Source organism: Manis javanica, chromosome 8 (genome assembly GCF_040802235.1).
Source record: "Manis javanica isolate MJ-LG chromosome 8, MJ_LKY, whole genome shotgun sequence".
Classification (NCBI taxonomy): Eukaryota; Metazoa; Chordata; class Mammalia; order Pholidota; family Manidae; genus Manis; species Manis javanica.
The window spans coordinates 115,986,663-116,004,905 of NC_133163.1; the positions used below are offsets into that span (position 1 = coordinate 115,986,663).

Consider the following 18,243-nt stretch of genomic DNA (forward strand, 5'->3'; position numbering starts at 1 on the left):
AGATGTGGGAAAGTGAAGGTCACCCCCATCTCAGATGACAAAGAGGGAACATTTTGTTGGTAAACAAATTAATCTCTCGAAAGGTCGCCATTTGTTTGTAAGTTTTTATCCAGTTCTTGTCATCTGGAATCAGAGATTGACTGTCATTTCACCAGGCGGGGTGCAGTCGAAAGAGACAAAGCTGCTTCTGTCCATATCAGCATTCCTCGACAAAACTCCGTGCCTGATTGTGATGCTATGGGCTGCTGGTTTACAGCTGTCTCCGGACAAGAATGGAGGCCCACCCCTGAATTCCAATAAGATGGGCCTGCGTAGTCCGCCTGCTGTAAGCTGGCCCTCTGCCCACAAGTAAAATGTATTGTTGTTCAAGCCAGCAATTATCTCTTTTACTTCCTTCTGTGCTGCTTCTGTTCCTTTTTTCCAAAAACAGATGTGAATATTCACTTGAGTTCTGCATCTATTCTCTCTCACACCTGCCGGGGCAGAATTCTGACACAGGTAGAGTTTGAGGGAGCCAGCAGACAACAATCAGATGTAATTTCCTTGAGAGCAGTTAAAAAAAAAAATGTTGACTTTTCTGGAAATGTGGAGTCAGCATCTTGGTATGCACCCCCCCCCACCTTTTCCCAGGAGCACTTGGTAAATTAAATTAGTTGAACAAAAGGAAATAGCTTCAAAGACATCCAGAATTGCCATATCCTATTTATGACACACAGTCATTACCCAAGGACTGTGATGGCATTTGCAATGTCCCCACTTCTGTCAGGAAAGAGAGCTTTCTTTTCAGGTTGCTTAGAAAGAGTTTTCAGGAAAACTGTCTTTTCACGTTCTTCCTACCTATGAAATGCATTCCCCAAAACAGCGGTAGTGGCGGTGGTGTATCACCTTTGTGTGTTGCTGCTATTCAGAATTTCAGTTATTTATTGGTTTGGAGTGCTGGAAAAGCTGAAGACAGTGATGTGACAGCTGTCATTAGCTGTGTCCGGCACACTCTCTTACACACACACAAGCCATTACTCTGGGAGTGGGGAGAGGCCATCGTAGGCTATACCCCCGTCAGATAACATTCATAAAAAATCTAGCTCTAGTGAGTTCTTGATCTTGAGAACGGTGTGTTTTTGGAGTTTCTGTGCTAAGATCCTTGCACGCATTCCCAGACTAACTTCTGCTGAACTCCAATCACTCTGCAGCTCTGAGCAGAGTGATTCTGGGTCAGCCTCCCTGGTGCAAATTCTTACCAGGTGGGGGACCTCCTAGAAACAGCCTCCAATTCCTCATGTGTAAAATGTCCACAATTAAGAGTATCTCACAGGATTGTATTTAGATTTAAATGAGATAATTCAAAGGATTTAACAAAGGTCCTGATACAAATGAGTGCTCTGAAAATATTAGTTATGACTGTGGGCGGTTTTCACATATTGTACTGCACCATGTTTTGTACTGTCAATTAAAAATTTACATTATTATAGGGATTGAGGGAGAGAACAAACATACTACTGAGGTTCCTTCCACGGATCCTGTTTAAGATTCCAGGTAATGGTGCCTTTTTTCCCACACTGATATGAGGACAGGGGTAGTTTTCTTTGTCTGTGTTTCAAAGCTTCCACCACACCGAACAGGGTTTTGCACATCATAGGTACTCAGGAGAGAACAGATGGGGCTCCTCACCCATGCAGTCTCCTCACTGAAGCTATGTAATCTGGTGCTGAATCGAGAAGTGAAGGAGTGACCTTGCTGGCCCCCAGTAGGCCTGGTTTCACAGGGCTCCTTCCACGGGGTCACCGGGGGAGCTGACCTAGTGAAACACCCTTGCTCCTGGCTTCCTGGACAGCCTTGCCACCAACTAGCTGTTTCCAGGGGCAAGTTATTCTCCCTTGCTTGTTTTCATTGTCCTGGCTTATGAAGTGGGGAGGCTAAATGGGAGGCAGAAGGGCCTGAAGTCAGGTAGGCCAGAGCCGGGGTCCTATCTGCCATTTTCCAGTTTTGTAAACCCCAGCAAGCAAATTCCATCTCAAGTTCACAGTTTTCTCCTCTGTAAATTCAGGATAAAGACACCTACTAGGGACAAAGTTGCAATGGGGGTTATAGAAAATACATTAACATTTCTGGCTCATAATAGGTGCCAGGTCTTTCTGAAAAATGATATTAAATCTTAATATTAAAAATTTCATACTTTGTTCTTCCTTTTTCACACCCACACTGCCAGAAAAAGATCTGATTTGGCTCTTTCCATATTCCAGGATAAATGAATGATAAGACTTCATGTGTGAGTTTTCAAATTGTTACATTCAGGGAGGCTGTAAGCATTTAATTCTTATTTCATTGTATAGTAACTATTTAAACTCCTGTAAAGTGTAACAAAGAACAATATGTACAATTTAAGTCAGATACTGTATTTTAATCCATTAGGTACCATCAACAGGTTTGTGCTGTTACTCATTACACAGCGTATATACTGGTCATCTTTTGAAATTTAGATCTGCTCATATATCCTCTAATAATCATACAAATACACAAAAGTGAAAATTGAGCTAATAAATGTCAAAGTCTTAAAGCAGTGCCTAGCCCCTAGTAAGAATTAAATAAATGTTAAGCAATATTAGTATTGCTATGTATGTATGTTACCATACAGTAAAAACCAGGCAAGTTCTCTGGTGCATATGTTCAGCTGTACAATTACAATAACATATGTTGCATTGGGATAATATAGCATTACATATTGATTCATTGCTCATTTTAAGTTTGGGTCTGTTTTTACCTGATTTGAACTGTGCTGAACAATCTTCATTTTGCAGTTCAAGGTTGCAACATTATTTTGTTTACAACTGCAGATAAAAGATCAGAAATAAAGCATCTAAAAATTTGGCCTCCACATGGGAAATAAAATTAGACTGTTTTAAAATTGAGTGAATATTTAAAAAGAAGGGTGCTGAGATATCGGAAAAGAAACTGAAATGGGACATGATGGAACATCCTAAAAATTACATGACACATTTCAAAAGTACCTAAGGTCATTCAGTCTTTCAATAATAATAGCATTTATTAACTGTGCCAGACACTGTGCTAAGTGGTTTATGTACATTATATAAAATAGCTATTAAAAAGATGCTATTTTTATAACCATTTCACACATGAAGAGATTGAGACTAAGATTAAGCTACTTTGCAAATGTTATGAAGTAAGGGAGTCAGGTTTCAAATTCTTTATGAAATCTATTGGTCAAATCTCCCTAAATTCAGTACTTACCAACTAATCCTTAATTACTAAGGGATATGAGCAGTTGTTCGATATTGTTAGTAATTCTGTTTTGAAACAAAAATTTCCTACTATTCATTAAAGCTTCTGGGTCCTTTAAAACTGAAGAAAATCCTGAGATCTTAGGTATCATAACCAATAGTTAGCTATTTGAAATTACTTATCTACGTATGTCAAGATTTTCTCCATCTTGTGCAGGCAAAATAAGATACAGAAATGAATTGTATGGTGTGATGGATGGAAGACTGCAGTTATTACCTGTAGCTCTTGGTTTGCCTTCATCAAAACATCCTTATTATTTACAGAGTTGATTTGTATGTAAATACGTAAAAAATACAGCTAACATATATTATTTGTGTATATATAATTCAGCTTATAAAATCATACTGAATTGTTATAAAATTTGCCTTCATTTACACATCAGCCTTCTATTTAAAGTTGCATTTGAAAACAGATTCTCCTGCTGAAAATAAATTTGAAAATCTTCGGCATAGAGTGTTACCTCTCCCATGGGTTTTTGCTTTTTAACAAGAGTAAATCCTCTATTTAATTAAACCAAAGGAATTAGAATCTATTAAGGGATTTCAAGCCTGAGTGGACAGTGAGAAGAGGGATTTGGGGGATGCGGGGAGAGAGCCTTTGCACTACCCTGAAAGCATCCCAGGTCAGCAGCCACCTGCTAACTAGCTAGCCCAGCTCCCCGAGGGGGTCCAATGCCTTTGCACTTTGTAACCTGGGCTTTGTATTTGAGCTTTGGTACTTCTTTTACTTTGTACTAAGATGTTGTGTTTCTAACCTCATAATTCCACTTTGAAGAGCCAAAATTTAGGTAGTTGCAGGAGCCACAGTCAGTTGTAGAATAGGTTTAAGACACAAGAAGAGGTCTATAGATAGAACTGTATTACAGTATAATTGGTTTCCAGTGGATATTATTTTATACACTCGTAAAAAGCTTCATCAGACTGCCAAAAGGGCCCATGACCCCCCAAATTCAGAACTCCCTGTGATAGATCTTTGCTTTCACACAAATACCCAGTGAGGAGCAAAATATATATCAGAACAGAGAAGTACCTTAGAAACTATGTATTATTTATGGAGGAAAGATCTGCTTCTCTTAGTTGATGGTACAGGAAACCTTGCAAGAGGTGGGCACATCTACACTGCCACTCCAAATTTCATAAGAATTATATTTTCATAAGTGAAAGGGATATGAAACACTTTCCTCTATCATTGCTTTTCTAGCTGCAAGGAGCAGCTACAGAAGAGGTATACTTGCTATATTATAGTAACTGTTCTGTTACAAGGAAGCTGAGGAAAAATACTACAGCAGGTAGTACAACACCATTAGCACAAGAGAAATGGGCCTAAGAGAATTGTTTTTACCATGGCCTAGGTTAATTATCTACTGAGAGGTACTTGAGATGAATAAATACTATTGCTGTGTTCTCCCATATTCTAACCCATTGTATCTTAACTGTACTTGAATATAAGTATATGTTCCTCACCTTTTAAAACCTCTTTGGTAGAATAGAAATAAGTGCCCACAGACTAGAGTGATTCACCCTGTATTCTCCTTAAAAGCATAGCCTCTGAGTCAGAATGTGTAACATAAGCCCAGAAGATAGTTATTTGGAGGAGATCCCTCTCGTTAGGCTGTAAAATTGGGCCACTATGCCACCAAATTATCCAATGCATATAGTCTTTTGATTTCCATCTCTATCTTCAAAGGGAGCCTGAATAAGTTGTTTATGGTTGGCAACTAAGAGGTCTGGAAGCAGCCACACACTCTTTAGTGGGAAGAACCATAGCTGGAAACAAGAGTCAGAGGACTTGGGTGCTAATCTGGCCTTTGATGCTGCCATAAGCCACGGTAGCATAAAACTTAGCCTCTACAGACTGAGATTTCTCATCTGTGTACGGAGGAGACAAATTGGCTTATTCACAGCCATTGTCGGGGCCACAGCCCTGATTGTGTGACTCCTAGATCAAAGCTCCTTTGGGGCCTTGTGCAACCAACCACCCGTCTCTCAGGGGAGGCAAAGTAGTGATCGATGTACTGATGGTTGGAGGCAAGCCTTAAACTGGGCCTGAGGAGCTGACGGGCACAGCTGAAGGGAGAGGTGGCATTAGGCAATGGGAGCAATTCAAGCAAAGGCAAAGGGTAATGAGAGGATTGCAGGGTGGTTTCAAGCTTTGCCTCATCATCTTGAATATTTTTATAAAGGGAAAGCCACAAGATGTGGTTGGATGTGCCAATTGATGGATGGCCTTGAATGGGCCACTGAAATCTAATTATGTGATCTCAGTCTAGAGCATAAAAAGAAGGACTGAATGCAGTTCCTGAAATTAGATCACTTCTCCAGATGCTCTGACTGGAAGGCAGCTGTAGAATTCTGAATGATCGCTCTCCCTTGATGTCCTCATTGGTTATTAAACTTTATTTGCTCTCCCTTTGGTTCTAAAGATTTCCTGAATAGCATTATCTCTGAACTGTTAGATGTTCATGAAACGGCCTAATTAGAGTTCTACAGGCAGCACTCCTCCCTGACAATTGCCTACAACTCTGTCCTTTTCATATGAATGAGCACCCAGTGCCGGCCATTCTAGCTGGATGGCTGAGATTTCCTCTTAACCTCTTACTTTCTGTCCCAATGCTGACCCACTGCTACCTCAGATTCTGCTGTCACCCCATGCCAAATCCCCAAGTGTCCCCTCTCCCTCCAACATTATTAAAAAGCAGGACTTGGGGCAAAAGTTGTGGAGACGGAAGAGAAGGATAGAGCATAGGAGTGGTTGACCCATCCGAGCCTCCCGCCGACCCCACGCCACTGCTTTCCTCATGGCCCATTGCCAGCCTCAGCACTGGGCAGTAGGAGCCCCCTGCCCCATCTCACCCTCTCACCCACTCCCTGCGGTCCCATTTGCTCATACAAAGGAATGCCCAGGAGACTACCTTAATCTGAATTTTTTGAAAAATGGGTGTGCTTCCAAACCGATCTGATCATGCTCAATGGGGGGAAAAATGGTTAAGTGGCATTCATGGAATGGGCATTTTCTTCCTGACTCTTTCCCTCTTTTGCAAGAAATAAAAACCCTAAGAAAATGTCAAAAGTGTTCTTATTCAGAACAGGAGTCACAAAAGTAAGTCCTCTGGGGTTAGGCAGGTAGCATCTGAGTGAAATAATGCGGAGTGAGAGCAGGTCTGCATTTCCAGAACACAGAACTGAGACAGGACCCTCTCTGCAGAAGACAGCTGCCCAAGCCGTAGCCCTATGTCTGAGATTTTTTTTTAAGTAGGGAAATACATATTAATACTGTTGGTGAAAACTCCTGTTTTTTAAATGTTTGCTCAAATAATTAAAAAACAAAACAAAAAACTTTGTGTAGTTCAAAGAAACTGCAGCCTATACTTGTCTTGTAGGTCAGTAATTTACAGCTTAGAGCCACCTCCAGTATTATTATTTTGGTGAAACCCAGGATATGACCCTTGTTTGACTTTATAGGATTAGAGATTTGATTTTGTCAGAGTTGATCAATCTCTTGGGTGCAGCTGAACTCACAAGAGACTGAGGTACAGATGGAACACCACTTTATTTACTCTAGAGAGCTAGAAGGGTCAAACAGACCTGAATGTTCAAGTCAGCTTGGTCTGATGAGCAGACTATATTTATCAGAAAGTTAACACAGAGAGCCCGGTTAGACGGCTGCTTAGCAAACAGGGAAAGTGACTAAGGGTAATTCGTTGGACCGTCTTCATGGTGAGCAGCATCACACATTTATAGTCTAATGTGTCCGTCTGTGAAGCTACTCCTGCCGAAGGGATAGGAATATATCCCTGTGAAGGGAGTGCTTTATGGACATGGAGAAATTCTGACTCTCTGAATCAACTTTTTAAAATAGTTACTATCCACCTGGACTTGACGATGTGAGTTATGTTTGTACTGTGCTCAGCCTCTAAATCCATGACCCCATTTATCCCAGTGAAATAAGTGCTATCACCCCCATCTTGCTAATAAGAAACAGGCCGAGAGAAATTGAGTTACTTGCTCCAGCCATACAATTAGTAAATGTTAGAGCCCGGATTCAAGTCCAGGCCCACCTAATATCACAGCCTCCGTTCTTAGCCACCGCCTTCCTGTTCACCACTCACCTTCGGCTGACATCTGGTTTCTTTGATAACACTGATTACACTGCATTCCTATTTGGGGCCTGGGTCTTTGAAATTTATACATGGAGCTGACCTCATTGACCATGTACATATTTTTCTACTTTACTGCTCAGAGTTAGGAACAGAAATAGGGGAACACATCTCTTTTTGTCACTACCCTATACTTCCTTTCTAAGTAATTGTGCTGCCCAGAGCAGGAGAGAAACCCTGGTGGGAAGAGACAGGACGGATACGAGGAGAACAAGAAAGAGAAGAGAGGAGGTGTCGAGGAACCAGTCTATAATGAAAAGTCTCCTCAGGGGATTTCTTGGTGAGATACTCTGTTTCCCTCATCGCCACATGTTTCTCAAGCCACTAGAGCCACTTCGAGCAAAGGAATTCCCTCGCTGGTGAGAGGCCCAGGTGTGTCTAGTGATTCAGTTCAATTGTCCTGATTTTATGAATGTCTCATGTGAGCTTGCCTGGGACCTAACCACTTTGTTTAAGATGTGCCTAAGAAAACTCCCTTCGAAGTTTCAAAATACCCTTTGTCATCTAATTTAAAAGGGTTGATCTTTGTAGAAAGTTATTAGGAGAAGTTGTGGAGTGAAAACAGACTCTCACTCAAGATAAGTAGTTGACCACCAAGGAAATATTATCCCAACATCCCTTTCTACACCCACTTACAGATGTACTCAACACAGAATATTGGCTTAATATAACTATAATTTAGGGGGAATGAGGATTGACTCTTTCAGCAAAAGATTTTCAAAACTGTAACCCTCTCATTCTGGAATTATTGTTTGACCTAAACATTGAAATCTCTGGGGAAGTACCTGCCCAGATCTTTCTACAGTCCTCGGTTTACTATTCCAATTACCTTTAGTTTTAAGTGTAAGACCTAGACTTAAATGGAAAAGAAGATAAGTCCCCCACAATTTTCATTTTCTAATCTTGAACACTTGCAGGACACCTCACTGTACTTTTGCCTGAGGCTGCATTTTAAGCTGAAATATATTATCTGCTCAGGAAACTGCATGTTAAGTAGTAGCTAGCATTTCTGAGTGTTTCTCTATGGTGGCCATGAGGGTAAGTAATTTTCACAGTGACCCTACAAGTTAAGTACTATCATCACTTTCATTTTATGTTTGGGGAAACTGAGGCAAAAGTGGTTAAATAACTTGCCTAAAGTCATATAGCTAAAAGTCAATGGGTCATAGTTCAAACTCAGTTGGTCTGACTTCCAAGTTGACACTCTTAATCCTTATTCTATGCTACCTCCAGGTAGCCTTGAGACTGGTGATTTTTGACCTGCACTGTCAAGGTAGATCTGGGACCCAGACAAAAAATTGCTTCCTTGATAACCAAGAATTTGATGAAGAAATTTCTCTGCCTTAGTTTGGAAACAGAAGTAAAAGATCACTTAGGGAGAGACTACATTAATTCAAGGATTAGTACAAGAAGTGCTGCTATTTTTCTCCCCCGGCTTTATTGAGATATAATTGCCATATGATATTGTCTAAGTTTATGGTATACAATGTGATGATTTGATACACATATATATTGTGAAATGATTACCACCTCCATCACCTCACATTTACCTTTTGTGTGAGTGTGTGTGTGGTGAGAACATTTAAGATCTACTCTAGAGCCAGTAGTGTTAAGATGAAAACTTTCCCCAACTAGATTATAAACCCCTTTGAGGGCAGGGACCTCTAACATCAGGTATGGTGCCCAATCTGGTCAGAATCCAATATAAATTTATTGTTGATTTGTGTGCATGTGGCTAATGACTTAATAACAACTTTGTAAGGATCTGTGTAATTGGGTTAGGTTGTAGCAAATTAATTTACGAAATAAAATACCATGTACCTCATTTGCCTACATTTGTAGAGCTCTCCTCTTTTCGGCCATAAAAATGTCTTCCCAGATCTCTTCAGGTAGAATTAGTTTTCCCTTCCCTAAACATCATTGCATGCTTCCAAAGCTTTTATATGCTATGCTTTGAATTTACCGAGCAACATCAAAGAACAGTTGAATAAATAAAAATATATATTCCTGAGAAGGAAAAATGACTATGATAAGAATGCCAGGTCTTCCCAAATTAATACTGATAGCTAATATGTTTCTAGTCAAAATTCTTGTCGGTTTTATTTAGTTTGTGTGGAATATTAACTCTTTTCAACTTTCCACTGTTCATCAGCTTGAAAAATAAATGGGTAAAGGCCTTTTTTTTTCCTGAAGAAGATTAATGAAGGTGAATTTTTCATATTACTTTTTAACACATATGATTAAAATAACTATAATGGCATCCTATGGGCAGAAAAATTAACAGGCAGATCAATGGTTTAAAAAATGAGTATAGATATTGACTTTGCTTTATGAAATGACTTAGAATGTAATAAAGTCAGTGGTAGAGGGAACGTATGTTAGATGAGCTGTGCTAAGTCATTTGACCAATAATTTGGGAAAAAAGCATTAAGTTAAATCTTAACCTTACATCTTATACCAAAGAAAACTCCAGATGGCTTAAATTGAAGCAAAATATAAGAAAACCATAGAAAGAGAACTATTTTTCAAGTTAGTCAAAGGAAGGTTTTTTTAAACATCATAACCTCATACAATATCAACAATCCCCATTATAAGAAAAATCTGTTTGTATTGGGCTCCAGTCCTGGTTCTGTCACTAAGTTCTATGTGATTTTTGAGAAAACCACGTCACTCTTTGGGCCTTAGTTTCTTCATTTGTGAATTTAGGGCATTGAATCAAATCATCTCTAAGATGTCTTCTAGTTCTGATAATCCATAATTCTGATTCTGATCAAAATTTATTTCCTTTTGTTCCTTTCCTTTCCCATTTATGACTGCCAATGTATATAAAATCAAAAAACAGACCAGGTGAAATTCACAGACGGTTTTGATATTTTTCATTTTTTCCAGTTATGCATTTACGCCAGTGTTTGTTGAGTACCTTTTATGTAACTGACCCTCTCCTAATGACTTTTATGTGCTAACACTTTCAATACTCAGAGCACGTCAGAGAGATTATTCTCCCATTTTACAGATAAGAAACTCAGGATGATAGTTATATGATAGAGGTTAAGTTATATGACCAAGTCATATAATTAATATGTGGCTCAACTCAGATTTTGACCTGATATTTTCTTCTGATGGTCTGATCCAGAGTCTAGGAAAATTATTCCAAGAGAATTGTGTAAAAAGGACAAACTCTTACACACACACACACACACACACACACACACACACACACACACACACACACTGATAATATTCCCTACAAATCATCTTTTCTCTACTAAATGAATAATGTGGTTTTTAGTGGACTTAATTTGTATTGCGGGTTAATTCCTTCACTGACTTAAACAAACATACCTGAACTGGAAGCACTCCTAGCTTCCTTTCAGGTTTGCTTAGGCATCTCTTCTGCAGACTTTACTGATACAGCATAGAAATTATGGCAAAGCCCAGTGGAGTCATTGAAGTAAAAGTCTCAGTACTGCTCAGGAAAGGATGCCAAATTAAATAAAAAGAGCAGTTCCACAGCTGTGTTGCCAACCCAGCTGCTGGTATGAGGTAAATGAGGACCTAACTTCATTTCACTTGTGACCCTAGCCGGTATTTAAACAAAAATGTCTAGAGACTGGTACAATGTTCGATAATAAAGGAATGAATAGCAATAGTAAAAATAATTAAAATAAATTATAAACCCATTCACAAAGTCTTAGATCTCAATGGAAAGGATGGCCTTTTAAACTATTTCCTGTCATGTGGTCCCTGGTGAAGTTAGAGGCAGTAGATTCTATGTAAGCATCAATTTGTAATGTGTAACCTTAAGTTGACATAAGAAAAGTCAAATAGAAGGCAGAGGTATTCCAGTAATTTTCCTTTCCATATCTTGTAGCAATATTTGAGTGGTGGGATGGTATAATATTCACCAATACACAGAAATCTCAAGTGTAAGCAACTCCATTTTTTTCTTGTATGATATTGTCTTGCCAATGGGCTTCAGCCCCCGCACACATTCGCTATGGATTCAGTGTGACCAAAGAAATGATAGTAGAATGTTCTTGGACTGAAAGGGTTATACCCAACTTTATTTCCACGGTGGCAGGTCAGTCACTAGAATCCTGTCCGCTCAGAGCGAGTCTGCACGCAGCAAGCCAGTCTCTGCCTCTGGGCCTCTCTGCCTGCACAGCTGTCCCAGTCTCTGTCCTCAGTGCTGCCACCACTCCTGTCTCCACTCTGCTCTCCTGCAGCCTTGCCACCATGTCACCCAGAGCACTGGGTGGAGCTCTTTACATAGAGTCAATAACAGCGTATTGCCCACATGTGTGTAGTGAGCTAGCCAGCCAGGGCAGGGTAAGAATCCTGGCCACCGGAACCTTCAGTTTATCTACAGATAGGTAATAAATGCATAGGTGAAATGCCAGTCCTTTATTACTCTCTAGTGATTATTTTTGCAGAATTTTAAGATTTCTATGGGACTGTACAAATAAATGTTATTAAATAAAGAAAAAAATAGCAACAAGAAACAATTAGATTCTGTCAGTCTGAATCCATCAAAAAATCCCAAGTGTTTCCTTTGAAGAGAAGTTTCAGGTAAAATCAAGTCATTAGTCATCTTTTAGCTTTGCAGAATGGTTTAATATTAACAAATATAACAATTATAGTTGTTAGCTATGTATTAATCCTTTGATCAAGTTTCTTCCAAAATGTATTCCAAAGAATACTGGTTCCTTGGAAAGTTAATAGGTATTCCATGAAAAGAGAATTTTGTGGTTCTACCCATAAAATTGGGAAACATCATGTTAAAGAGAGTCAGAATGATTTTTATACCATCAGGCCACCTGGAATCACTAACCCACTCCACTTTTTAAAATGTGATATGATGTACAGGGCCTGTGAGGTGCAGATGGTCATACCTCAGACATCTATGCATTCAAAATAATACTCCTTCTGGAATCTTTCCCATGGTCATCTTTGGGGAAAATTGAAATTCCTATGGCCAGGATCCTCACCAGAACCTAACAACTTGATGATGTAATTGGCCCAATGCTAGGCTACTGCTTCCACACCCACAGGCAATAAGCTATTACTGACTGAGTCACTGTATAAAGCTCTTGGCAGAGACAGAGATGAAGGAGGATTACAGACCTGCAGTCTGTCGGATGCAGGAGTAATTCTAGTGCTCAGCCTATCACTGGGAGAAGAAAGCCCAGCAATAAACCCTTTTACCCCAAGAATGTTCCATTGTCATTCCTCAGTCTCACTGAATCTATAGTGAACTTTCCTGGGGCTGAAACCCATTGGCAAACATCATCTCTACTAACCACGCTCTCTGGGTCTGTTCATAATCCCATAGTCACTTCTGCTATTAACTACCCTTTTATCACCTAAGACCCCTTTCAGTTCTAAAAACTGTAACCCCCTGTATCACTTTTGCTTTCTCTCTCCCTCCTTCTTTCTTTGTCCAAACCCCACCTTCTCTTTTATTTCTGCTATTGGCAATTTCTCTTCTTGATCACTCTTGCTGGGGTTTATCAATTTTATTAATCTTTTCTAAGAATCACTTTGGCTTTGTTAATTTTCTCTATTATTTGTTTCCTCTTTCATGATTTCTCCTCTTACCTTTTTAATTCCCTTCTTTCTACTTTCTTTGTTTTTATGTTACTCTTCATTTTTTTAAGTTTTTTAAGGGAGAATCTTCGATGATCTTTTTTCTTTCCTAAACATTTAGCTTTTAGATTGACAAAGTTAGACTCACAAATTTCCTCCTAAATAGTGTATTAGTTGTATCCCACAATTTTGATATGTTGCATTTTTTTTTTTTAGCATTCAGTTCAAAATTTCCCTAATGATTTTTTTTCTTTGACTGGTGAGTTATTTAGAAGTCTGTTGTTTAATTTCCAAATATTTGGGGATTTTTTATTTTTTTAGTTTTCTCATCCTTTTTGAGTCCTAATCTAATTCTGTTAGAGTCAGAGAACATACTCTGTTAAGATTTAAATCTTTCGAAACTTATTTTATGGCCCAGGACATAATTTATTTTGTTGAATGTTTCGTGTAGATTCAAAAAGGACATATATCCTACAGTTGTTGGTCATAGTGTTCTACAAATATCCATTAGGTCAAAGTGGCTGATGATAATGTTCAGTTCTTCTATATCCTTATTGATTTTTAAAATCTGTTTGTTCTACAAATTACTGAGAGGGGATTTTAAAATCTTCAACTCTGAATTTACAGATTTTTTTCCTTATTCAATGCTTTAAATTACCATTGTTTCTGATGAGAAATCAGCCACCATTTGGTTCACTGATCGCCTGTATGTGATGGGTCTTTTCTGTTTTTTCTTTTTTTTCTGGCTGCTTTCAAATTTTTCTCTTTGTCTTTGGCCTCCAGAGATTTGATTATGATGTATCCATGTGCGGTTTTGTTTGTGTTTATCTTTTGTGTTTACTCATTGAGCTTCTAGAATCTGTAAGGTTATGTTTTCTAGAAAATTGGAGGACAGTTTGACCAATATTTCTTTATATATTTTCCTCCTCATTTCTCTCCCTCCTCTCTTTCTGGGACTTCAGTTACAGACAAATTATGCATGATATTGTCCCATGGGTCACTAAGGATCTATTCTTCCTAAAATATTTTTTCTTTCTTTTCTTCAAATTAGATAATATCTACTGATCTCTCTTCAAGCTCACTACCCTTTCTTCTGCCCACTCCAATCTGCTGTCAAGCTTATCCAACAAGCTTTTCATTTCAGATATTTTATTTTTCAGTTCTAGAATTTCTATTTGGTTCTTTTTTATATAGTTTTCATTTCTCCATTTTCCATCTGTTAATTCACTATGGTCATATTTTCTTTTAAGGTCTTTAAAATAGTAACAACTTTAAAGGCTTTATCTGCTAATACCCTCTGGATCATCTTGATGTCTATTTCTTTACTTTTTTAAGCTACTTTACTAAGATATGATTACAATATAAAAAAGTATACATATTTAATGTATGTGACTTGATAAGTTTGGAGATAAATAAACATCCATGAACCAGCACCACACAAACCATAAACCTATTACCTGCAGGGTCTGTTTCTATTGATGGATATTTCTCTTGTGTGGATAACACTTTCCTGTTTCTATGTATATACAGTAAATTTCTTTTATTATAGATATTATAAATGACGTGTTGCAGAGACTCTGAATTCTGTTACCTTGTTCTCTAATGTGTTGATTCTTGTTCAAGTAGGTTAACTAATTAATTTGGTTAGACTCAAATTCCAAATTCTATCCTTGGTGGGTGGCAGCTGAAATCTCTGCTCAGTCTTTGTTAAATTATTAAAGTTGCATGTTTGCTGGCTTCTTAGAATCCCTTCCATGTATGTGAAGCTCAATGGTGAGCCAAGGATTTGTATGGCATTTATTTGCAAATTTTGGACCCTTGCCTTACAATTTCATCCTTTCTGGGCTTCCCCCTCATTTTTCGCCTTTATGACAGTCCTAAGACTCTGCCTTGCCCCTGCATCTCATGGACTGCGAAGCACCTCCAGGCCAGAGGTCATAGACACATCAATCTCAACTTTTCAGTTCTCTTCTTTCAAGATCAACTCCTCTTTAGCTTTGGCCTGCTTATCAATTTATACCTTCAAATAGTTGTTTTCTTAAAATATTTTATCCAGAATTTATAATTGTTATCTTCAGGAGGGTTAGTCTGCTATAAGCTACTCCACTATTATTACCATAAGAGTAACTAGGCCATTATTTAGTCTTGTTCCATTACATGATCTTTATCAGAAAGTAAAATATTTGCTATTAATATTTCTATGTTACTTGTTCCTTAATAAATCTTAAGCATTTATATTTTTAAAAACATTCATTTGTTCTATTCCTTCTTCAAATGGGATAATAAGAACTACATGAGTTTTGAATTATGTAATGCCTTCAGGATACTATACAAAAATACTTACAATATATGTTGTAATAAGTGAAAAATAACCCATAGGAGGTCAGAGGAAGAATAGATCAAAGGTGACGGAGGTTACCTTTAAGCTAATTGTTAAAAGGTGATAGGATTTAATAGCCAGAGGTGAGAGAACATTCTAAAAACATTATAAGCAATGTAAAAAAGTGAGAGGTTGGAGGTTCAAGACTTATTTGTTATAGCTTAAGTATAATTTATAACTCAAAATCAATACTTAAAAGTTCATGATGTGGATGTGCTACTACACAACATATGGGTAAATCTCACACCAATTTTGAAAGAAGAAAGCCAGATACAAAGATGCATACTGTAATAATCCATTTATGTAAAGTTAAAATACAGAAAAATAATAGCTGGTAATAGAATTCAAAGTAGTGGTTGTCTTCAGGTTATAGTTGTGACTGGGAGGGGACATGAGAGGGGCTTCTGGGGTGCTTGTAATGCTATACTTTTTGTTCTGGATTCTGGTTACCCAGAGTGTCCACTTTGTGAAAACGTATCAACTGACAACCTTATCATTTATGCCTTTTCAAAAATGAACATTATACTTCAATAACATATTTATGTTAAAAAAATGCAATTTCTGATGAAAAAACTTTATACTGTGCATTTCCTCATTTAACTCATTAATGCCTCACAAGGGCCTTATGAAAGATCAGTGATGCTGAATGTTTATGTGGAATTAGATTATATAAATTTGGAACACCATCATATAAAATAATAATAATAAATTATTGCTTTATACACAAAATTGCCCAAATTTTCAAAATGAAATAAAATTTCATTTTTTTCCCAAAACTGATGCAGTCTCAGTGAATTTAAGATATATTTATGCTGAAGTTTCCACAAAGAGGCACTACTTGAGTAAATAAAAACACCCCGTATTGTTTAGGATATGAGTTTAGCACATGTAACAAATGACAGTAGATTAAACATGACAGTAATGTTCTCTTTGTGTCACAGTTCGAGCATAAGCAGCTTGTGGCTGATGTGGTAGCTCTGCAATGTCAGGTGCCTGTGCACTTTCCATTTTATTGCTACATCCTCCTGAACAGGTGGTTTTCCATCTTGTGATCTAAGGTGACTGCTATGCTCCCATTACCATGTCTGTATTCCAACAGAATCATTACAATTACTATACCACTGGCCAGAATCTTGTCACAAAGACATATGAAGCTGCAAGGGAGGCTGGGAAATGTAGTTCCTGGCTGCATAGCCACTGAAAGTCAGCCAGCAGTCTCTGCATTCTTAGAACTCTTTGTTGGATTGTCTTGAATTATATGGGTTCCGAGTTATGAAATGTCTCTAGGAACAGATCCCTTACATAACATTCAACTGCGCCATCAATAAGAACATTCTTATTTCATAGGCGATAAAACTGAGTCTCAGAGAAGTTAAATGACGAGGCACATTACTAGTTAAATGACAGAGCTAGGACTCAAATCCAGCTTTCCAAAGGATCTTTGCTTTTGTGTTACAGATGCCTCTCTGGGCAGCTTTTTGTCTTGCTGCAAGAATGCTGGTAATCCTTAGTCTGAGAGAAAGGAGTAAATTCACTCCTACTGTGTCTGACTTTAATGGCACTGGGAAAGCAGAGGGAAAGGGGACAGGGTGGTAAGGCCTTTCTGTGAGGACATAGGAGTAGAGCCAGCGATCAGAGCTGTATTTGGCTCTAAAGGTTCAAGAACTCAGGAAACAAGAAAATATAGTAAAAAGCACTGGGCCATGAAGCAGTTATGTGCATTTTTAGTTCTGCCTCTGAATGGAAAGGCTTTTCAACTGTGCACCCTAACTATTTTCCCTTCCAGAAATTTAGTTTCCCTATCCATAATATGGGGAGGAGGGTTGGGGCAGGGTTGCAGAATATGGTTGTGTAAGCTTAAATTCACTATGCAGAAGATTCTGGAACAGAGTAGAGGGTCACAGCATGGCTCCAATCCTCATCTCTCTCTCTCTACCACTCAAAAACACTACTAGTAAATTATCAAAATATTGGGATCTCAGATATACTACAAAATCTGGAGTGAAAGCAATCAAGCAGTCACCCGTATCTTTTTTCTCTTCTGACAAGGGGACTTGGAAGAAACAAGTGAAATTGTAAAGTAAATAATGTGTCTGATTCTCCTGAGAGAAGTGAAGTTGTTAGGATTCCACTGAAATGTTCCATGCCCTGGAGTTAGGAGTAGGGAGGGATGGTCTCATCTTCAACTGGGTAGAGCAAACCCTGATATAGGATGTTCATCAAAATCTTAAGAGAGGGAGAAGAACCTACATATTTTAACAAAGACTACATGCATTCTAAAACAGAAGTCCCCCCACCCAAACTCTCAGGTAAGAGAAACTCAGAGAAAACCCAAAATACCCAGTTCTCATGGGTTGTCAGGAAAGAAAACACACTGGTACCAGAAAATGGTGGAGGAGATACTATATAAGAGCAAGTAGAATGTCCAGGCAGAGCTGCCCAAAGATGAAGGAAGGGAAAAGAAATGATATGGTCACTATACTGATTTATTATATAAATGTCAGTGTTGAACCCACAGCTAACAAAAGAGAAGGAGTGGAGGAATAAGGGAGAAACATGGGTTGCAAGAGACAAAGCCCAACATAGAAAAGATATAACTTAAGGAACAGAGGAATTTTCTCACAATTTCTTCACATAGTAGCACAGCTTAATAGGAACATAAATTAAGTAAAAGTAGAGCTCAACCATGAAATGATGAAATAGCAGAACGAGATAAAATGGGAGGTTGCAGATAAATTGAATACCAAAATACTTTATGAAACTAATAAATAAACTATAAATAGAAAGAACAGAACAGACACTGCTAAATATTGAAATATTGACA

General features: G+C 38.2%; 1 protein-coding gene and 1 long non-coding RNA gene across 2 annotated transcripts in view; one reads left to right on the forward strand and one right to left on the reverse strand.

Moving 5' to 3' along the window:
- Positions 1-542, forward strand: part of LOC140843193 (IQ domain-containing protein H-like) — a 44,878-nt gene extending 44,336 nt beyond the window's left edge. Inside the window, exon 6 of the mRNA XM_073212051.1 lies at positions 156-542. Within this exon, the coding sequence (XP_073068152.1) occupies positions 156-227 (72 nt within the window). The 3' untranslated portion in view covers positions 228-542. The remainder of the gene's footprint in view (positions 1-155) is intronic.
- LOC108406719 (uncharacterized) overlaps positions 420-18,243 on the reverse strand; it is a 49,791-nt gene continuing 31,967 nt past the window's right edge. Inside the window, exons 3-4 of the long non-coding RNA XR_001855517.3 lie at positions 2,759-2,825; positions 420-542 (exon numbers count right to left, since the gene is read on the reverse strand). This is a non-coding gene — a long non-coding RNA (uncharacterized lncRNA). The remainder of the gene's footprint in view (positions 543-2,758; positions 2,826-18,243) is intronic.